At 38.1% G+C, this 23,830-nt stretch overlaps 1 protein-coding gene across 12 annotated transcripts in view; it reads left to right on the top strand.

Annotated features, from left to right (window-relative positions):
* Nucleotides 1-23,830, top strand: part of rap1gapa (RAP1 GTPase activating protein a) — a 65,717-nt gene that overhangs the window by 8,048 nt on the left and 33,839 nt on the right. For 8 of the 12 annotated variants that reach the window (XM_081609170.1, XM_081609171.1, XM_081609169.1 and 5 more), the window contains exons 2-3: nt 11,081-11,116; nt 23,531-23,624. In XM_081609170.1, the coding sequence (XP_081465296.1) occupies nt 11,081-11,116; nt 23,531-23,624 (130 nt within the window). Of the gene's footprint in view, nt 1-11,080; nt 11,117-19,751; nt 20,225-23,530; nt 23,625-23,830 lie in introns of those variants that run through there. The other 4 variants (XM_008414316.3, XM_081609176.1, XM_008414315.3 and 1 more) reach the window with 3 other exon arrangements.

Genomic DNA, 23,830 nt, shown 5'->3' with positions numbered 1-23,830 from the left:
AACAGTCACATTCATATCTACAATCGCAAACTGTCTGTAACAAACAACAGGAAGCTGAGCCATGTTAGCTTTAATCATCTGTCTAATGTTGACCATAAGATTAATGTTCAATTAATTTTTTCTCAACTGTGAGAATAAAAACATCAACAAGTTTATGAGATAATTGAGGTGTCAGACTCATTTTCATTTTGGGACATATCAAAAATGTTCTTAAAGGGCCGCTTGTGCCAGAATATATTGATAAAACCAATTAAATGGTCAAAATAGCCTTTCCTCCAGGATCTTGTGATTGTTTTAGTGCTTTTTTGTAATCAAAATTACAGATTTTGTGGTGCCAAGATAAAACTATTTGTAAAGACATTTTGTGATGTTTTTATTACTCTCTATATCGTATTTTGGACCAATTTTAGGAATATTTGCAGTAAAATCAGAAAAAATTTGGAGATTTTTGTTGATTTTGTGTGAATTTTGCAGATTTGTGAAAAAGTGGAAGAATTTATAGATGTAACTTGGAGTCTAGAGGGCCACATAAAAAGCTGAAGTGGGCCACAACAGAAAGTAGTGAATTATAAATGTGTGGCGAGCTCTTTTACTCAGCCCCCTTCACTCTGATACCCATAAATGAAACTGCTTCCAAAAGGTGACAAATTTATAAAACCATCTCGGTATGAATATAACTGTCATTAAATACAGTGACTAATTATCCACCCGTAACATCAATGGAAAGGTTTCTATGAAAACTTAGTCATGTGTGAGAGTGGCCCAGTCAAAGTTCATACTTTAATTCAATAAATATGTGGCAAAACCTTCAAATTAATGTTCACAGAGATTCTCCATCCGGTATGACTTAGATTGTGCTATTATTTTAACATGAATATATGATACTGTTTAATATTTCAACACAAATTTAGAATAATAAAATATAAATAACACCAAATCAAAGATCAAAACAATAAATTATTAAATTAATTCATTTCTATATAATCAGAGAATCAAGAAACGATTATCACACACGCATCAAGCACACAAACATTGTCGGCTCACGCTGGACTCTTGTCATAAATCTCTGTGGAACCAATGCGTTACGGCGTTTCTTACTGTACAGCGGCGCCAAACCAGGACATTCAGCCTCTTTGTGCTCATTTCTGTGGGCTGAATGAGCCCATTGACAGCAGCTCACTCAGCCCACACAGGCTGTCCAGATCTGCTCACGTTTACTATTGTTTTGACAATGTTGGTTATTAATAAACAGCATTTTTCAGAGCTACGAGCATTTAGAGCATCTCGGTGTGATCTGTTGTTTTAGTATTACCTAGAAAAATGTGAAATGAGGGGCTAATGTGGATGTTAATGAGAGTGAGACGGATCCATTGGTGTTAGAGTCAAGGTTAGAATAGTTTAATTATAACCTTGAAAATAGCAAGAACTGAAAGATTTTAACTAAAAATAAAATGTTAAATAATGGGGAAATACTATAACTATCTTGAACTATGTCATGCATTTATAAAAGTAACTAAAACATGCTATAATTATGGATATACTATCCTTCATTTTTATACATTTTTTATTAGCCTTTCAAATTGAAATTGATGTTTTTTTTGTACACAAGCAGTTTGTCATTTGTCAGAGCTAATCCACAAAATGGCGACAGCAAAAGTTGTGAATATTTAGTATTTAATTAATAAAAACTAACCAACATATTCTAAGAGCTAATTAAAGCTAAATAAATTAGACCACATGTGTCAAATTGAAGGCCCGAGGGCCAGATCTGGCCCACCGCAGCTTTTTATGGGGCCCTAGACTCCAGATTACAAGAATAAGTCACTCAAGTTTTTAATCATTCCACAAAATTCACACAAAATCAACTGATCCACAAATTCTTTCTGATATTATTGCAATTTTTTTTCTCTGAATTGGTCAAAAACGTTTAAGTTACTGCTGCCTCAGCCTTACTTGATGTCAACTTGTAGTCCGTGACTGATATGGCGATTAATAAAAAGTCATGTTTAATATCACATATTAGTGCAAATATTGCAAGAAATCCTTACAAATGTTTCTAAATTAGCACCACAAAATCTGTGATAGTGAATACTGAAACAAATATCTATTTATTGATATTTTAACAGTTGAATGGGGTGTATCAATACATTCTGGAACAACCAGCCCTTTAAGAGCATTGAGATTTTTGATATGAAATGAAAACAAGTTTGACAAACGAAAAAGTTACGACAAAATAAAACTAAACTCAACCTGGTTAGACTGTTTTTAAATTAAATTTACATTTCCCACCCTAAATGTATTTCAGGATGTCATTTATTGCCATAGACAGCACAGAACGATACCGTCTGAATAAATGTGATGTAGGACATGTGACCACAGGAGTCTACCATTTGTGTGAAGTGAAGCGAGATCACATGATTGGTCATTTCTCTGTCAGGGTTTGCATCCCCACCCCCTCATTCGCCTGTCAAACTTTCCTTTCCCCACTGTTGTGCTGCACTTTCTGTGTTTTTGCTAAAGGAATTTTGGACTGTCAACACATATTTTTATCCAGAACCAGGGAGAAGTGTTGCCTGGAGAATTGGGTTGTCTCCTACTTTCTGTCTGAATTGGTCCGTTCAATAAAACACTAAGGCGTCATGCTCAGTAGCATGCGCTAAAAACAATGTTCACACTTTCTCACATGTTTTCTGCTGTTTGAAATTAGGATGTAAGCTTCATTAAAAGGTTAAAGAGGGAGGTCAGATTTTTTTAAACTGAGGGCTGTGTTGGGAATTTATGAGAAGTCAGTATCTTATGTGCAGTTGGAAATTCTCTGAGAATCTTCATTATGATAGAACTGAGATTAATCAGATACGTTCATCCATCCTTTACAGTTCATAATTTTACAGTAGATCAAGGGTGTCTGAACTTTTTGTCACAAGGGACAAAACTGTAGACTCAACTGTAGTTGCGGGTCAAAAAACTCCAACTAAGATCAAGCAAATAAATACGCCCGATATTTATTGTAGAGCCAAAACCTGAAATGGACTTTTACGATAGAAAAAAAAGAGTAAATTTCTGCCAAAACCTCAGAAAGTTTGTGATTAATCTCAGAAAATTAATAGAAATTTTTTGACGATTGAAATTCAAAAATTTCAGGGGTTTTTTTCTAGAAAATTTCTGACATTACTCTCAAAATGTTGTTTTTTTTGGCAGAAATTTACTACTTTTTTTCTGCAATGGCCCTAATACTCCATAGCAAAGTTTGCAAGTTTTCTGTTTTAAAAGAAAGACAGTTTTACTGCTCTCAAGATTTGCGTGGGAGAATAATAAAGCAGCATAAAACATAGAGAAAAGTGTAAAAAAAAATGTTCTCAGTTTTACTGTTAGGTGCTGAAGATGCTGTCTTTTGTTATCTTCAATGTGTAGCTATTATTGTAGATGCCAGGTAGGATTTGTGACCTTTTTTACCTCGGCTTTGCTTGTAAACTGTTAAGTCCAAGTTGTCAGATGATTTTAGAGATTCTCAGGTGGGTGCAGCACTGACCCTGATTCCAATTAAAACCATGGGAAAAGGAAGTGACTTCAATGAACATGTACTTTTACCAGGAGTTTAGCAGCGTCAGATACCAGCAATGATTCTCATTCTAAACCAGCATTGTAGCAGGACTTCACCTTTTTCTTTTTTTTTCTCCTTTTTGCTTACAAGTACAACAAAATCTGAAGTGTTTTAGGCTATGTTCACACTGAAGCCTGAAGTAACCCAATTCCATTTTTTTACTTAATGCGACGTGAATCTGATCTTTTCATGACGGTCTGAACAACAGAACCCAGACCACTTGATACGTGTGAAATGAATGAAGGTCACATTCATCCGACCTGACCATTATTGATACTCTGACCAACGTCACTATTCTGCGTCCTGATACACGAAAGCGGTAAGAAAAAACAACAAACATGGCGGACGATGACGAGGGTGAAGTTGTTAATATGCCTCTCAGGTCGGACAACAACTTTAAAATTGTAAGCTATGCTCGACTGTTAGCATCCATGTTTACTTCCGCAAACACTGAGCACTTCTGTTTTTTTTTTATTTTTTATTGCGGTTGGAAAAACACTGAGCACAGTCTCCATGTGTGACGTTATTGCGCCCTCTACTGTGCATGCGGGACACTTTCAGGCCATTTGGGTCACTTCAGGCTGCAGTGTGAACGTAGCCTGAAGTGACCCAATTCCGATTTTTTTGACGTAATGCAACCTGTAACCGATCTTTTTATGGTAGTGTGAACAGCACAGGTTGGATTCTTTTTCGAATGTGACCCATATCCGATACGTATCCGATTCAAATGCGACCTAACGTCCAGGTCGCATTCATCCGACCTGAACGTCACTGATTCTCAACAAATCTCACTATTCTGCATCCTGATACGTGCAAGCGGGAAGAAAAACAACAACTATGACGGACTATATGAGGATTAAGTTGTTAATATGCTGCTACGGCCGGACAGCAACTTCAAATATGTAAGCTAAGCTCCACCGTTAGCCTCCATGTTTTACTTCCACAAACACTGAGCATTTCTTCTTTTTATGGCGGTTGGCAGAACACTGAGAACGCTAACGCTGTTGCGCCCTCTAGTGCGCATGTGGGACACTTTCAGGTCGTTTGCCCGTTCACACTGCAGAACTCATACAGGTCTCATTCACTGGCAGTGTGAACGGCCCCAGCAAAAAAATCGGAATTGCCAAAAAATCGGAATTGGGTCACTTCAGGCTGCAGTGTGAGCGCATCCTTAGTTAGCAACTGGTGGTGTATGAAAAGGTCCAAAATCTCAGGATGATTGGGTAAAGTTTAGTTAGGTTATGATTTGTTTACAGTGTTTCTTACGTTTCGGGTTAGAGAAGTCCTAAAGGAACATGCCACAGCGCCAGATTTATGCCTGAGTAATGAGTCGTGATTTTTAAGCTGGATTTCCTCGGGACTGCTGACCTACTTGCTGTGAGCAATGTTGCTGATTTGATGCGCGCTAATGGCCTCGACTAATTTGTAAAGTGAGAAAAATATTTAAAAAGTTTGCAGAGAGAGGGAGGAAATCTCAAGCAGATGAAGTGGACTTATTTTCTTGTAAAGTGCCACAGCTGTCTCTTCTTGAGCTTTCTCATCTCTCATGGATGTTTGTTTCCATGACTACTACTTGGTAGGTTGATACCTTTCTAAGAGCAAGGAGGAACCATACTTTTGGTGTAATATTTGCATGTATTGCCAAGCTTTTAAAACGTTGTCATTTTTGTGGACTGTTCTTACTTCTCCCAGTGGGGTTAGGTGTAAAAACTTCACTCAAAACGCAGATTATATGAACCCATTTGACTTTCCGTATAACATAATATGGTATAAATTCCACTTTGTTACAGAAGTATTCACTTAACTTGTACTTTTTCATATCTTTTCACAATACAACCACAAAATAAGTTATGTTTACTGGAAAAATAAATATGGTTTTTATTTTCTTTTTTGGGCTGCACAGTGGGGCAGTTGGTAGAGCTGTTGCCTTGCCGCAAGAAGGTTCTGGGTTCGATTCCCGGCCCGGGTCTTTCTGCATGGAGTTTGCATGTTCTCCCTGTGCATGCATGGGTTTTCTCCGGGTACTCCAGTTTCCTCCCACAGTCAAAAAATATGACTGTCAGGTTAATTGGTCTCTCTAAATTGTCCCTAGGTGTGTGTGTGTGTGTGCATGGTTGTGTGTCCTGTGTGTCTCTGTGTTGCCCTGCGACAGACTGGTGACCTGTCCAGGGTGACCCCGGCCTCTCGCCCGAAACGTTAGCTGGAGATGGGCACCAGCAACCCTCCCGACCCCACTAAGGGACAAGGGTGTAAGAAAATGGATGGATGGATGGATTTTCTTTTTCAAATATAAAAGTGTTTTTACTGCAACTAATTACCATAAAAAGAATGACAGAGCACAAAGCGAACATATGAAATCAAATTAGATCGAACTTTTTCCCTTACATAAAAAAACATGGAGGATAGCTGACAATGAAACTACAGCCAGATCTACAGTGGAAGGGTTTAGATCAAGTCACATTCAGATGTTAGGATGGATCCATCCTAGTCAAAGGATGGACTTTGACTAGGTCAACTGAGATCAGCTGAGGCCTATCATGAATCTCTTTGGGGACTTCTGAGTAATGACAGGCAAATATAAAAAGTATGTGACATTTTCAGATTTCTATATGTAAAAATATATTAAAAACCATTTATTATGATTTATCATGATAAATGTTTTTCATGATAAGAATTTTGATTTATTGTCACAATAAATTACAGTTAATGATGTTAAAATTCCCCCGAACTGTCCACATTTTCTAGATGGATAGTTTTGCTTTTTTCTTCACCGTTTGTTCAATGACAGAATCAGTAAATATTAATAAATTATAAAATATGATTATCTCAATTACTCTGTGCAGTTTAGTGATAAAATCACACTTTTTTATGTGACTGGTGTCCCGAAGAAGCGAACTGGAGATGGGAAGGTTTTTCCAGAGCCATAAAGTTCACTAAAATAGAAGTAACAAATGTAAAAAATGTTTTTATCATTTTCAGAATAACTTCAAAGTTATGCTTTGTGCTGTTCTGTCACATAAATTAAGTGGATCATAGCTTTAAATGTGATATATGTGAGCAAATCCAAGGGATAGGAGGACTTTTATAATTTATTTAAACACTTTATATATAACAGTTATTATCTAGAACCTACTTTCATTGGCAAATCATTTGTGCAGCAGTATCTCTTCTCTGTCTCAGCTGCTGAGTTTTATGTTTTTCTATTCACTCAAACTGTTTATTTAATATTTCCTCCAAAAGTTTTGGTATTCCCGCTTGGAGCCTTGCTCTTTATTCCCGGCACACCCTGCTTGATCTCATTTTATGGGAATTTCATAAAACTTGAGAAAGGATGAGCGGCAGAGGAGGAAGTTCAGAAAAATGTTTTTGCAAGTGATTCATACAAAAACAAACTTTCTCTCCAGAGTTCAGTTCCCCTCTTACCTGCTTCCAGGCTCTGTTTCCTGTAACTAACTCTGTTTTCTGATAAGGAGGAAGTTTTAAGCTTTCATTTTATTCTTTTGCAAATTTCTCACCAGAAAAGGAGAAGTTCTATCTTAGTTTTTTTTTTTTTTTTTTTACTTTTGGTTCCAGTGTCTCCTCTTTTTGGGCTTATTGTGATTGGCTGCGGTTTTGTTTGTTATTGTTGAATGAATAAACTGGAAGCTAGTTTTTGCCATTACTATTGTTCTTTGGATTCCTTTCATTCCTCGTCTTTTAGATAATAAGTAGAAATAATTACAATAGTTTGAAGGATTGCTTCATATTTCACTTTCATTTTCCCTTGAAGAAGAAAATTGCTCTTGCATAACAAAAATATGTTTCATTTCAACACAACATATCCCCATATAATGGCCTGATTATTACTTCTGTATTATAATAAATGGACAGAAGCAGATGTTGAGCCACAGGGTTCTGTGTCTCAACATGAAGACAGATGATCTGTTAATTTGACGGTCTCAACATACGCTTATCCCCATTTAACGTCTTCATTTTTCATTGTCGTGAACTTCCATTAAATAACAATAAATAAATAAATAATCAGTCAGTCTGTTTAAGAATGAGTGGAAATGGCACATTGCTTTAACTAACTGGTGTAAAAGTTACTGGTCTGATCAGCAGATATGAAAGTGGCAAAAAGGCAGACCATTTATTTTTATACTACTTTTGTTTTGCTACCAGTTAGTGCTGCCTTCCCTTCAAATTTGTCTTGTAAGTTGAAACTCAGAACTGGAAATGACTCTGCTTCTGAGTTATAAGTCAAGAAATGATGGGATTTGCTGATTTTTTTTTTCTTCTTCAGTTTTTTTGTACATCAAAGCACTAAAAGAACGTTTCCATATGGGCATTGCACATTGCTTATTTTGCTACTAGTTTAATGTGATACAAGCTATCAGGAGTACAAATAAGTTTGCTGCTGAAACTTATATCACGTCACAATAACCAATGTGCTCCTGTCATCTGGTAGCCTAATATTGCATTTATTTAGTTGATTTTACCTTAAAAAATGACCATAAGTAGCTGCACGGTTGCCTGCAGGAAAAAAACTTTTTACAAGATAAAAAGACTAATGTTCGTATACTTTTTAAGTAAGTGTAAGAGATCAAATATCGCATTACAGTATGGAGAAGGTACGTGTCTAACCATTGGTAACCATGGAGATAATGCCGCCCCGTCATGTTAGCCTAGCATGTATGGACAAAGCTGGTTAGCATCTCGTTTTTTTGTACATTTTAAGGCTTCTGCGGTTTAAGGGGATCGCTATTTATGACATAGTGATGTAAATAATGTGGTGTGAATTCAGGCAAAGTCGGTAATTTGATCAACACGTCAAGAGTCAGGAGGTATGAATCGGTTTTTAACTGTTTCAAACATTTGTAAATCCAACCATCTATGAGGCCCAACCGATTGATTTACGTTCACAGACTCAGACTCAAACAAGCAGAAGCCATGGTTAAACTGGAATAAATAACTTGGGAAAACTATTTCTGTCGCTCTGTCAACACTATGGTCCCTTATTCCGACGTCCGTCATGGCGCGTCGAGTGGTTAAGTTACGGGCAAACGGTCAATAAAACTATAATGTTGTTGGAGACAACTTTTCCATTAGATTCTGACTCAGAAGATCAACATTTTAATCTTATGAATTCCACAAATCAACCTAATCCCCAAATTATTCGGTCTCCTGAAAGATTTATTTTTAAATTTAAAAATAGTATGTTTTGATTCAAACCAACATCTTTCTTATAACTGGAATAAATAGTTGCATTTTGGAGGGGCCCAGGCAGAGTCTTGACATGAAGCTGAATTTATGGAGGATCAAAATATTACAGGAAAACCTGGAGTTTCTCACAAATAATACATTTATACCGGTAGAAAAGTGCAAAAAGAACAACATTCACTGTGTCGCATCTACATGTTTGCTACACCAGCTGCAGCCATGAATCACCTTCATCACATAGTGACTGTCAATATTAGGAAAGTTCCCTCTGTTTTTATCTCTGTGACATTTCTGTTGATAAAAGCATGAAAGAATGCTTTAGAGGCGTTTTCAAAGCTAATCCTTCTGGACTGAGGGATTTTTCTTCTGTACATGCACTGCCATCTATTGGCAGAAAGTGGTTTTACATTTTCATCCTTCAAAATCTCCCACACTATGATACTGCTTGTGGTGTGGGTGTTACACTGACCCATATTTATAGAACATTTATCAAAATCAGAGCCACAAAATGTTTCACAAAACAATCATCTATAAAAAGACCCAGTTTTGTTGTAAAAAAAAAAATGCTGTTTTTCAATAAAAGGTCCAAAGAGAAATATGAGGATCTTGTTTCGTTTCTCCAATTAAATCCTTCTTGACAATAAAAGAAAAATATGCATTCTCTGATAGAGATCATCCCCATTTATGCATCAAATAGATGTTCCTAATCATGTGATATTTACAAAACTAAAAAAATGCAGCACAGGACAGAATGTCTGTTGGCTGTTGATGCATTTACATAGTGAAAATCACTAGTAAAAAAAAAAACAATTTATGAAAATTAATGGGAAGCAATTGTGGGAAAAATTCAATCAATACATGCCAATGACAAAGCCACAAAAACAAATCAAAGCATGTAATAAATGAAGACTTGGTTGCTAAAAGATTATGTTGAAAATATTCTGATATTAAATAAATAGTTTGGTGTCAGAATAAGGAAGATACAAATCGGGACAGGCTGTCAAATGAAAAAATGCTTAAAGTTGGGATATAAAAGAGGGCAATGATTCGTCTGACCTGATTTCTTCTGGCAGGTCTTACCAGATCCTTGGGGTCTTGACTTCAAGTGCAGAAAGACCTGCCTGAAGATCTTAGCGCACGCCTGCACATACGGCTCAGAGAAGACAAAGGAGGGATGCGACAGAGGCCATGAAAGGCCACAAAAGCAATCAGTATAATGAGATTTAGGGTCTGATTCAGGAACAAATGACACGTTTTTTTTTTTTCTGGTTTTGACAGTGAGTTATGAGCCTTACAGCTAAAACTCAACCAGGATAAAATTCACCTTGTCTTAAAAAGAAAAACACAGAGAAATAATCAGCATCTATTTCTTGAAAATGCGACTTCAACAGATGGCAAGAGGCAGTTCAGTGGAGCTATTTTAGCTTTTTCAGATGAGGTTGGCTAAAATGTGTGCAATGCAAAAGCATTTCTCAAGTCTTTAAGGAGTCGCCTTACTTTCACTTCCTTGATACTCCCAGTAAATCAAAACCATATAACATTCCAGTTGATCTGAACTGACACATGAAATCTTTTCTCCAGGGTTAATTTATGTGCCAGCAGGTAATGCTGATGTGCTTTTGACGGTTAATAAAAAGTTTTATTGAAGAACTGCTTCAAGTGGTACGGAAGAGGATTAGTGCCACTGGAAAAAAATAATCTGACTTTAATCTCAGATTTCTAATTCTAAATCCAACATTAACATATAAAAATGATCACATAACTACATCTTCTTTGTTATGGTATTTGTAAACTCCCACTTTATTTATACTGAAAGCCTGTCCTGAATCTCGGCTGGATTTGTTTGATGGTGCATAAACAATTTAAACAATTCTGATTCTGTGAAAAAGGTTTTTCCCCAAAAAAATTTTTATTAAAAATTTAAAAATACTTTATTGATTCCAGAGGGAAATAAAATATGCATCCTAACAAAAGAGCAAAGAATAAGAACTACTGCCAAAAATCAGTCCAGGTACACGGCATCCAAAACAAGAAGAAACAGTTGTCAATAAAAAAAATAAATATTTTTTGAATGAGTACAGAGCTACTCCAACATGCTGCCACCCTGAGCGGCGCACGTCTAGAAACATTGTCCCTAATCCTCTTCCGTACAATGGAGCCTTTAAAATGCACTTTTTATCTGCTATTTTTAATCTATCTTAGAGTAAATAATCTGAAAGAGAGTGACAATGAAAACTATAAAGTGAGTGTAATGCTTTTTCTGTTTTGTGCTTTTTTAAGAGTGGACAAGACCTTCTCCAAGGCAAGAAGTATTTGGTGAGTACTTCATTGATTTCAATCTAAATACTTTGTGACAGCACTCTGAACAGAATAAAGGAAGCTACATTTTACAAGATCTTTTAAAAAAAAAAAACCCCAACCCGGTTTGAAAAGGTTGCGTCTCTCTGGAGTGGAGTTCAGTGTTGGTGACTCAGACTGTCCTTGTGATGTACGAATGTGTGGATCTATCCACCAGCTCCACTGTAAGTAAGACGAATGAGGCTGTGAAAGGTAGAGCGGATCAGTCCATGCTGCTGTTTGTGCAGAGCTGCCAAGGTTAGAGAGAGCCGTGTGTGACACACACAGGCCGACAGGGATGTGAGCATGCACACGTCCCGCTGCCGCGGCAGGAACACAGCGAGGGTACCACTGAGTGGTACTTTACCACAGAAATCATCACACCTTCCCACTGGAATACAGATATAGGGGGATCGCTCTTGACAGCCAGGCCTGAATTACTCAGTGACTGGCCCAGTTTGCATCGGCTGCAGCCTGTCTGTCCGTCGGCTGCAGCTGCCTCAAACCTAATGCCCGCATTGTCTCTAAAGAAGGCAATAGAGATAGAGAGGAAGATCGAAAACTGAATACAAAACAGCACAGGAGATAAGAGAATGAAGAGGGAGGGGAGGATAAAAGACTGGATGAGGTGACTCGATGAAGAGAGATGGTCATGTCTGCTTTACATCAAAGAAGAAAAGTAGGATAATACGAGTCTCTCTTTAAAATTCAGAAAACACTGCAGGATGGATGGGTTGGCACCTTTTCACTGTGTCACTATAACCTTTTACCGTAATGGGAACAGATTCACAGGAGAAACGGTGACTGCAAAACTTGTTGTTTGTGGCAACATTTAAACCGCCTGATTACAGTCATCATCTTACAACACAAAAGAATAGAAATGGCCTTTACTGTCGCACAAAAAGGAAATTCAGGTGTAGTAGCAGCATCAAACGTTCACACAAAAAAGGTCTTAAAGTGTTAAATTATATATATTAAAATAAGATTAACAAGATAACATAAAAATGACATATACTGTGAACGACCAAGCAAAAACAGCAACAACAAAAAAGTCAGATTTCACAAAAAATCAGAATTGAGCATTAAAGAATCCAGGATTACTTGAACATGTTAACCTAAATATGTTGCAATTTTCCTATTACCTAAAAAAAATGCTGTTTGTGATATGCCAAAACTCATAATTACTTCTAAAATGTACATCGCTTGTTATATTTTTCACCCATGGAGGTCGCCATCTTTTCACCGATGGGTTGATGAGACAGATAATCTGTGAAAAGATCAATCTCATCCACCTCCTCCTTGAGCTACTATTGCCGACTGAAGAAATGCACCACTCCCAACCAAAACCCACCAATCAGAGCCAGGAGGAGGGTCTTAGAGCTGTCAATCAATCACATGTAGATGCTGTTTAATGCGCTAATTGTGAAGAAGCAACTCACCATTACAGAAAATCTCCGCCATCATCAGTCTCCATGCTAATTAGCATTAGAATTAACAACAGTCTCTGCTAGCTGGTGCACAGCAGAAAGCAAGGGGGAGGAGGATATGTAAAAAATATAATTTTTAAAACGTTACATACTGCAGCTGTAAGGCTTAGGAAAGTAGAGACCTTGTTTCATTGTGAACTAATTTCTAATCTAAAGCTCAGCATGCTACATGTGCTCTCAGTGGGTAATTGTTCTTAATCTGTTCCATGTATTCAGTGTCAGAAATTGTTCAGTTTTCTGGGTCTTATAGCTGATTAAACGTTAAATGACCATCTCCCATCTGGTGGGTCATACACAATAAATAGATGATCCTCCAGCCCTGTTTTCATGCTCTCCAGGGAGGGCTGTAATTGGTTGTAATCCGGTCTTGCTAAGCTCCCTCGATGGGAGGAAATGGGAGAGGAGGGTTAGTGTGGATAATGGCTACACTGAGACATTCTCGGAGGGGCCTCTCTCCTTCTCTATCTCTGCACAAATGAACATACATCCAGACACAAAGTGCACTCTGGCCCTTTGTCCCTGAAGCATGATGGATGGATTACTGGAGCTGGTTTCTCCCTGCCTACTGTTTGAAAGAGCTCTGCTGATGCCGCTGCTGCCATACATGTGCTACTTTCTGAAAGCATGGAGCTTAACTTTTGACCAACATTTTGGTGTCTCTTTTGCTGGAAATTAACAATTTAGACAAGACTTAAGAAGTTAGTATCCGTTTTCATGGGTTGGGTGGAAATCCTAACTCTGATTTTCTCTTATCACTTCTCAAGTTAAATACTGCCGCTTTCTGTCCAGACCTATTTTCTTAAGTCAAAACATGTCCATCTTCTAGTTTTAAAGGATTCTTGTTTTTGAATGGACTTCAAATTCAATTCATCACACCTCTGATTGTGCTAATCGATACTAGAAAGGTGTCACAGTAAACACCTCTGTGTTTATGTTTACTGCCCGGTCTCCAAATATTCCTCTTCCTGCCACGCGTGAAGTTGTGACGGGTGTCAGTTCACTCGTTCACACCGATCAGCGCGCGTCTAGCTGAGCTGTCTGAAAGAGCGACCGTTGTGGGAGAGCACGCTGTCAAGGCCGATGAAGACAAGACTTTCTCCTTGCGAGTCTCCTGCTGTCCGACCAAATATAGCACGGGAGTGACAAGCTCGCCCCTGGTTCTGCTCGTCTCAGTAATCCAAGTGCTGCCGTGTCATCCATCATCCGGGCACCAGTAACAGATGTCTTTAAAAAAACATAAAGCTCAGATGACAGCCGGCTACTGAAGGCGGAGATAAGAGCCAGACGACAATGACCGGACGTTTGAAATTTATGTTATCGGAATTTTGCAGCTTTTCAGTTTTAAAGTTTTCCTCTTAACCTGCAGAAACTTTTGTTTGTACTGCAGAGATGTTTTGGACTTGAGTTGAGACAAGGTATCCTCAGGTATTTAGGAGACAGGACCTGTCTCTTTATTGATGGCTCTGTCCTTCAGGATATGTTCTTGGGGACACTATTTTCCTTTTGGAGCCAGTTTATTGACATTAAATGTGAAGTGACTGGTGTGGTAAGGCAGAGCGCTGAAGGACGTTTCATCTTTTCCACCGCAAATAAGAAAAAAACATATGCCCTGTTTCTCTTTATTAAAAGAAATGAGTATGTACTGCACACCAGTACCAGATTGTAGTTTCAATATCACCAAACAACCAAAAGTGTTTGATAGCGAACATCTCTTTGACAGAAATGTCCCAGGGGTTTCTTTCCAAAAAAATATAAAGAGACTTTAAACTGGAAGTGTTAGAATCAACATCATCTATTAGACAACAGATATTTGTTATGAAACATGGCTTCCTGTGGTAGGAGCTGCAGGTTTTGATGAATCCATTTAAAAAAAACTCACCACACTGTTTATATTCCCTTGCACTTAAAGTAAGGCCAGGCCTTTAAAGATAATTTGATTTTGCAAACCTTGCCTCAACAATCAAAACCAATGGGCTTCACTAAGAAGCTGCCAAGCACTCTGAAAATTAAAGTAATTGATGCCTGCAAGGTGGAGACACCTAGAAGAAGAAGACAGCAAAGTGTTGCAAGGAACCCGTCTGCTCAGGTCCTAATGCTATTAAGAAATAGGAGACTTGAGCTTTGGGAGATTGTGAAGACTTTATGATGAAGCTGCTTGCAGAATTGGAAAGAAGCCAAATAGAAATCCACATAAATCCATGATAGTCTTAGGACAATTTAGTTATTTTTCTGCACTATTTATTTATTTATTTTTTAATTTTCCCATCATATATATGCAAAAATATTTTATTTTTATGACAGGTTCTTTAGGGAAAAAAAAGATCTTACAAATATATCCATAACCTTTGAGATTATCTACCTTTGATCACATTGCAACCACAAATTTTAGTGTTTAGTCCCTTAAGACTTTGGATTCCTTAAGAAGACGAAAAATTATCTAAACAATAAATCTAAACAATCACCTTTTATTGGTCCTGTTGTTTGGCTAAATGACCTCCAATATGACCTGATTATGTCAATGACCAAATTTTAAAATAACTTTTTACCATAAATATGCTTTGTCTTTCTGCTTGACTTGAAATCCCGTACAGTACATCAACCTTATAGTTTCATTATCTAGCATGCTGCATGATTGTCAAAACAATCACAATCAAAGCCACAGCAGGGCTCAGACAAACTGCAGAGAAACCTTGGTAGGGGTGCAGAGTTCACTTAAGCTTGGATGTGACTGGCACTCCTTTTTTTGCCTTGCAAATGTCCTGATTAAACCAGATAATTTGTTTAAGTGTGAGGAGAGGCAGGCTTTAAAGCATATAAACCCAGCAGGGAAAGCCTTTAACATCATGCTGCTTGAAAACTTATGATTAGGTTTATTTATTTATTGTAAAACATTTATGTAACTCTATTAATTCATGGCTTGAAAAAGTGTTAATATCGATGTTTTCCAGTTTGTCATGCTACTACCATAAATATCAAAAAAAATTTTTTTTTGAGATTTTACATGACAGACCAAGACTCAGTAGTGTGTATGAATTAAAGGAAAATGATAAATGGATGAAAAAAATTCTCCGCAAATTCAAATATTTTTTAATTTGTATTCAGTTGCCTTTTCTCAGATACCCCGAAATAAATTCCAGTGTAACCAGCTGGCTGGACAAATCTCTTAATTGGTAAATGGAGTCCATTTATGTGTAAATTAATATCAGCGTAAACCCAGCTGTCCTCTGAAGGCCTCAGAGGTTTGTTAGCTGACATTAGCTAACAATCTAATGAGATTTAGGAACATAGCCGACACGTCACTGATAAAGTTTTCTTCTCAAAATGGAAAGAGTGGACACAAGTGCAAACCAACCAAGATGTGACTCTTCAAATAATTTGAGGAGGTCAAGGAGAATATTAATCTGAGAGACAGTCAGACCAGTAGCACCTGTAGCTGTACACACTCTGCGAACCTTGAGATTTTCCTTTAAGTAAAAAAACAGAAAAAAGAAAATAGTTATTGGATTTTTTTATTATTTAACCCTCTTTAACTAAATTATCAACAAAATTGTGGAGACAGAAAAGGTCTTTTGTGTCAAAACATCCTGTACGTAGTCCACATCTGTGTGCATGTTGGTGTGGGCCTAAAATTACATTTTATTGACCAGTTTTACTTTTGTTTATTTGGTGGCTTGCTACTGTTTCTGTAAGCGAGGTGTGGCTATATGGTGTCTATGCAGTAAAGCTAGTTAAAAATGAATAACCAGACTTTGAACTCTCCTGGAGTTTGAGGCGTTGAGTGAACCCCGCGTGAACTTTTTACCATGTGTGGTTCTGGGGGGGTCGCCGGTTTAGAAAGAGCAAATATTTATGTATTCAGATGTAAAGTTGTTAGAAACTCAATCTTATAAAAAAACATCCCTCCAGTTTTGCTTCAACATCACAAAACCCCAATAAACTACACAAAATTTGTAGCTAAAATATGACAAACGATCATAAAACTAAAAATTATGAACACTTTTGTAATAGCTCTTTATGTGCATAAGGAGAGGAAGTAAGAAAACTTTTCTGGGATGATGCTCAGTGCTGTTTCGCAGCATGCCTCCTGTGACTCATTATTGTTTGTCATACCCCAGTCCCCAAACCTTCCTCCACTCCTAAGGCTCAAAAGTACAAATTAAATCTCTCCTCATAGCAAACATGCGCTTGTTAATTAATTCAACTTTAATTTTTTTATTATATATAATTCCAATAAGTCATTGACACTTGTTTCACATTGAGCACACATCCTGACTCTTTTGTTTGTCTGGCTGTAATCCCTTTGGAATTACGGGATCCAGCGAGCTTTAGCATCATTTGAGCTTCAGTCTCAAAGGATGTTATCTAACACTTTTTTGATTGAGAAAAGCTTCCCAAAGCTGAAACTGAGAGGTGAGGCGAGGATACAGGAGGTGCATGATGGGAAAACTTTGGGACGGCAGCGATTCTCCAAGGATTCGAGCAGAGGGGAAGGAGCAGGGGCCATTTCACTGGGCTAATGGGATGGGAATCCCTGATAGTGAGGTCAGGCGGAAGGGATTACCTCTGGGTCTCTGCAGAGGACATGGAAACAGGAGGGTGCTGTCAGTTTAAAACCAACTATCCGTGTCCACACAAGCAAAACACAAAGCTCTACAAGACTCTGTCTTTTCATTTTCTATCTTTATATTATTTTTGTATTTTTTTTATGATGTGAGTAATCTGTCCCAGAATTGGTATGAGCCCGCCGCACTGATCCATGGCAAAAATCCAGCTAAATTTAATCAGATTTTAGGCAGGTCATTCTTATTAGATCATGCTTTTTTATCTGTAAGCTCAAAGGACTCAATCAACCCATCCAAATTTTGGCCTGCTTTTTAAGAAAATAAAAAGGACAACCCTCTTACCTCGTTTTACGAATAAAAACGTACTGGAATCTGACAAATTGTTAGGCTTGTTTAAATTTTTCAGCTTGCTTTCTAATCCATCAAGCTTTGGATGACACCAGCAGTATTTGTTTGTTTCCGTACGCAGCAGCTCCTAATAGAGCCCGGCATGAGGGCTGTGCTGTAATCCCTTATTATCTGCTCATGTCTGACACACAAAACGCACACCGCACACACACCGGACCTCAGTTCAGGTACCGACTATAAGAGGCCGCCTGAGGAGCAGAATGACGGGAAAAGGTTCGGCATAAAAAGGCACAGCTTCTGACATTAGTCGGGGGTCTCATGGGAACTGTGGATGTCAGAGTAGTGCAGGAAACGCACATGCTCACAGGGGATTTCATCAGACTCATTATAGTAATTAAAAACCTCCCCACTCAGGGATTCTCATTCTGCACAATGAGCTTTATGGAAGTTGCAATGCTTGTTCAACCTTTGGGAGTTTAATGTTAAACAAAATCACACTGTTTCATATACTTTTTTTGGACAAATGTGAGAAAAATAATGTGTGTGGCACTGCAGGAAAAGACACGTGAAAAGAAGCCTTGAAATAAGCCATTAAAGTAAGTAGCTTTTTTTTTAACAACTTTCAGTTATTTGTGCCCCTGAGAATCATTTAATAATAAATATTTGCTTAACTTTTAAAAGTTGATCAATGTTTATAATATTAATCTGCAACTTTATGTTTTCCTGGGATTTAAATATGATCCATCGGAGAGCCCATTTTCTTTCAACAAAACAACTCGTATGTCATGACAATAATCCCATACTAACATGAATTCAGAATGGTTTCAGGCATAAAGCAAGGAAGTTGGTAGGAAGAAAAATGGTCAACAATCCTCTGTATGCTCAAGAGTATGTGAAAAGTTATCGACCCATTTGCACGTGACATCACTCTCTTCTAAACGCAGCCCGCTCCGCCATGACGGACGTAAAAACAACCAACGCGCTCCTGTAAAGCCTATATGGCGATAATATCGCCATAAATATTATCGCCTTTATGGCCATAATATCGCCATAAAGGCGATATTATGGCCTTTATGGTTGATTTCGCAGTAAAAAATTGTCACAGATTTAATAATGACCGTGCAGCAACCTTCGATGTAATCGAGGATTTGCAGCGAACACGTTATACAAGGTAAGAAGACTAACGTTTATGTACTTTATAAGTAAGTATGATTATCTTACTTATCGCAGTAAGTAGGATTATCGAAAGATATGAAATATCGCATTGTGGAGAAGGTTCGAATCTAACCGTTGGTAACCATGGAGACAATGCCGCAACATCATGTAGCCTAGCATGCATGGAAAAAACTGGTTAGCCTCTTGTTTTCTGTACGTTTTAAGGATGCTCCATTGTAAGGAAAATACTGTTTACGACATAGTGATATAAATGATGTGGTGTGAATTCAGGCAAAGTCGGTAATTTGATCAACACATCAGGAGAGAGGAGGTATGGGTCGCTTTCTAAGCTAGTTGTGTCGGACTTTTGTAAATCCCGCCGTCTATGAGCCCCATACAGGTGTGTTACGTTCACAGACAAATTAGTTGGACTCGAACAAGTAGAAGCCACGAATAAACTGACAAAGCAATCCTCACTTTCGGCGTCCGTCATGGCGAATCGAATGACATTCGGTCAATAAAATTGTGAAGTACTTAGTATCCCTGAACAAGAATCAAACATGGAGGACCAACATTTAACTTTATACTTTACTAATCTAGAACAAACTTAGAAAATACTATCTACTTAGCAACCCTGAACAACTGGAACATTTTAAAGTCTAGTTTTTCATTTGCTTTGCTTGTTATTGTGCTTGTGTTGTTTTTCTTCTAATTCATGTAAAGCACTTTGAACTGCCTTGAAGTGCTATATAAAAAAGTGCTATATACATAAAACCTCTCTTTCATCTTCTAAGTGTTGGTAGTAATAATTGTAATAAATGTTTTTCACCTAATACGTGATGAAAATAATTCTTATATTTTAAGGCTTTTTACAAATACTACCAGTAGTGCCAATAAATGTAACCGTGACTGTGTTTTTATGATCATGAATGATCATGTACGTGTTTTTTTTTCAACATGTAGCCCATGTTGGTTGCCCTAGCAACAGCTCTTCCAAGCTCATAAGACAGCATGGGATTGAGGGCTAGCCCCTTTCCCTCAATAATCCCTACTTTCTCTTTCCGAGCAGCTGAAATGGGGGGAGGGTCGCTACTTTGACGGGTGGAAGGGCAGCAAGTATTATAGGCTCAGTGGGACTGTAGTGGAGCTTCAGGTTTCAAACATGAATGAAGGATGTAGACGCAATGTAGGAAAAGACAACGAGTGCAGATGCGTGTTTAGGAGTGTGTGAGAGAAAGAGAGTGGTGAAGAGGAGAGGGGTGTGAGTGGGAGGGTTGAGAGGAAAGGAGGAGAGTAAGGGAGGATGCTGGCTGGGAGTACATTGCAGTCTGAAGAGCTGAGAGTGAGGCCAGCAGGTGAGCGACGGATGAGGAGCGAGTGAGTGAGCTGAGCAGAGCAGCAGAGACAGAGAGGATCACCGAGCTCAGGCAGGAGGAGGGGGAGGCTCAGACGGTGAGTCATCGGTCCAGAGTGCGGGTCGCTGTCCGGACTTTACGGGGAGCGCCTGGCTTTCTGCAGCCACTCTCTCTGTGTGAGTAAGTTTGCAGCTCTGCTCTGAGCTGGACGTCAGGCTGTCCCCGTGATTCTCCGGACGGTTTTTGTGCTGCTCCCGTTAACCAGCTGGGGTGTGTTATGTAATTTGAAGTGGTGTTTGTGCAGCGAACCGATCTGGGCTCTTGTGGTGCAGCTCACGTTTATGAACAGGGAGTTGGAAGTTGAGATTTTTAACTCTTGTTTAGATCTTAATCTTTCTAACAATTTGTTTTCTCCAGTTTGTCTCATTTTTATGAGTGCAAGTTTGCACCAATATTTCCTACACTACATATTCTTTAAATTGACTTTCAGTCATAAATTTACCCCTAATGTGTGCATGCAAACCTTAGTGTCTCTGTGTTCTCCATCGATCTGCGGAGGATCAGTGAGAATGAAGAGTTCAGGGCAGCTGATGCCCGGTCGTATTGACCTCCCGTGGGGAGAGCTGCTCGGGAAGATGTGGTTTCTTGTTATCTTGAGAACCGGATCATGTTCAGAATTGTTCCCATTTCATTTGGATGCTTTCTTTATTGCACAGTCGCTCGTTGTGTAATAGCTTTGAGGCAGCGCTGGATGTTAATGATTCATGCTCTGTTTTCTTCACCTACATTTGAATCCGAGTGCACTCAACAAATGTGAGCCCAGATTTAAATCACTGTTTGTCTTTTCCACAACCTCTACAGCAGCTCCAAGCATTCCCTCTGCCATACCGCCATTGTAATTTTGAAGAATTAATCGCTTTTGGCTCAAAAGCGTTCATTTCTCAAAAGGTTGTGCTCTGAATATTACTTTTTCTGGAGTGCATAACACCTTCTACATGCAGGGGAAATGATACATTTTTCACTGCTGGGGCTTCAGCTTTCTTTCATCATCAAAGACAGCAATATTTAGATTCCGTTTCTATTATTAATGCATTGGGATAATTTCAGGTCGTCTTTCATGCTTTTTTAAACTGACTTAATTCATTAAGCAAACTTCAGCAGAAAGTGGCCCCCTGTCAGTGCACATTCATCAAAGTTGTTGTGGAGAAAAAGCCAACCTGGTTAAGTTTAGAACAAAGGACGCGTGAAAACAGCTTTGCCATCAGCAATTTGCAACTTGACTGAATTAGAGAAGAGAGAAAACGTTTGAATAAATATGAAGCTTTTCATGTTGTGTCCCCTGGTAGATGAAGTATTTTTATTTGCAGCTCTTTAAATTAAAAGAAAGGTGAAAATAAACACCCAGAAATGTTTAGTCTTTTAATTATTAGCAAAAAAATGCTTGTTAATATTAGAGTAACATATATACATATTGTTATTTAGTCACAAAGGTAAAAGATTAAAATTGAAATTAGAATTCTGTGGAGGATTTCTGAAATGTAATTTTTACTCAATCTTTGTTGTGCTTGGATTTTAGCTGATGATAATTTCTCTTTAGAAAACATTTGTAATAAAAATATTCTTTGGTCATCTATGCCTTGAGCAGTTGTTAAATATGTATGTTAGGAGCAGAGGCAATGTGACTCCACATTGTGGGAGAGCAGTTGGTGTTGCTGTTTTATTTTAAAACAAGGACAACTGGCTCTAGCATATGACATTGCTGATTAGCACGCTTAGCACTGTGTGTCTGGTTAGAGTGGTTAGTGTGGCTGGCACGGAAAAAAAACAAAACTATTTTGTATCCTCCTTGCACTTCAATGACAGTGGGAGATATGCTGCCTTAGATAAATGGAGCTACAGCATCGACTTACTAACCATTTGCACCAACTACTTCAAGCTGCAACAGTTTTAAAATTTTTTTTAACTTTTGCTGCTTTCATCCACCAAACTTCACATTTGCAGCAAAGATAACAACATTACATAATCTCGCCCAACATTGTGCAAACACTCTGTTTGTGCTGAGGAAGGTTCACTCACTTTGGGATTCTCAAAAATAAAAGTGAAACTGGTGGCATGACCTACTTTTTGATTCATTTAGCAAATAATTATCTGAGTTCTTGAAACTGAATTCGCTGGTGCTCAGTTTATGATATATAAAATACAACAAGAGAGTTATGTCACAGCAAAATTATTGAACCACGTTCTGACATAACTATACACTGTGTATTGATCCCAACTATTTAAATTAGGAGTTCATCAAAACACACATACCAAATGTTATGTTTCACCAAAACTGCTTCACTTCCTCACATATCGACCCATATAACTATATTTGATATGTCAACATACATCGACAAGATAGGAAAAAGAAAGGCAGTACCTTAACCCTAAGTTTAAGACTTACGATATATATATCTAACTCAAGCATGTGCTGTGGCAGATGTTTAAGGCGCAAAAGGATAAAATAAAGCAACTTTGCAGTATTTGATTCTGCCTCTCTATTTTCTGATAAAAGTCTCATTCTGTTGCAAACTGAACAAACTGCAGATCTCCACATGTTTTACTATATATGACTTTATTTTCTAAACCTCACTAATACTGAAAATAGCTATGTTTGGGTCTTTCTCAGTGAGTATCAGTCAAATCAAGTCAAGTCATTTCAGCAACAAAGCAGTTATAATAATGTCAGAGTCACCAAACAAACAGTAAGCATCACATTTCCTCAAATGCCGCAATCTAAATAATCAATACACACCAAATGTGTTGATCAGTGTTCGATTTTCTACTTAAGTGACTTCCAGAATCGTTTAAAGACAGTTACAAAGTCAGTCTTCTATCACCTGAATAACATTTCCAGGATTAAGGAACTAATATCCCAGCAAAAACTCATGTAATACATGTGTTTATCTTTAGCGTGTTGATTTTTTTGATTCTCCATGCTTGGTTCTGGTTCTGCAGAGCAGTCTCTACAGCAACTTGTTGGTGCTTAGCTTGGTGCTGTCACTGATCAGAAAAAGAACAGACATTTAATTTAAATTTATGACAGGACGGTTATCCATCAGGGTTAATCCAATAAAAAAATTGCCGAGTTCCAGCCACCAGACTGTTTCTTATGGTATATCTTGTTAAAAATAAATAAAAATTTTCCAAAATAAAACATTTAAAATCCATCAGATCAACATAAAAAGATTTAGAGAGCCGTGGTCCGTAAATGAATGATTCGGGATCTACACTGACATGAAATGTATAGTTTCCGGCTTTTCTTACAAATTCAATTCCGATTTTCAGTTTGTCTAAATTAAAGAAGAAAGCCTCCAGCCAGAGCAGCGTTTCAAACACAAGTGCCTGTTCTGGTAACCTTCCCCGTGACATTACCTTTCACTGTTCGATCTCAGACTAAGTGACCTTTTCTGACCAAATCTTTTTCTTGCATCTGTCTGATTGTAGGAAACAAGATGGGGCTGACCCCCAAATTTCTGCACCAATAGAGCCCCAGCTGTTGCAGCCTGATCTGACACACAGCACCTCACCTCTCCACAAGGTAGGGAGGGGGGACCCAGGGGCATTAAGTCTGAACCGTGACCCCCTGACCTTATCTGTGTGACCCCCTCTGTCTGTGATCCTTTGTTATTATCAGTCTCTTCACATTCTGTCTCGTGTTCTTTTGTCTGATGTGCTTCTTAGTCCTGCCTTCTTTTGTATAACTTGTGTAATTAAAGCACACAAAGCTCTGTGGCTGCAATTATT

This window comes from Poecilia reticulata, chromosome 7, assembly GCF_904066995.2.
Source record: "Poecilia reticulata chromosome 7, P_reticulata-male-v2, whole genome shotgun sequence".
Classification (NCBI taxonomy): Eukaryota; Metazoa; Chordata; class Actinopteri; order Cyprinodontiformes; family Poeciliidae; genus Poecilia; species Poecilia reticulata.
The sequence above is the reverse complement of the archived record's forward strand: the minus strand, read 5'-3'. Positions and strand labels throughout refer to the sequence as shown.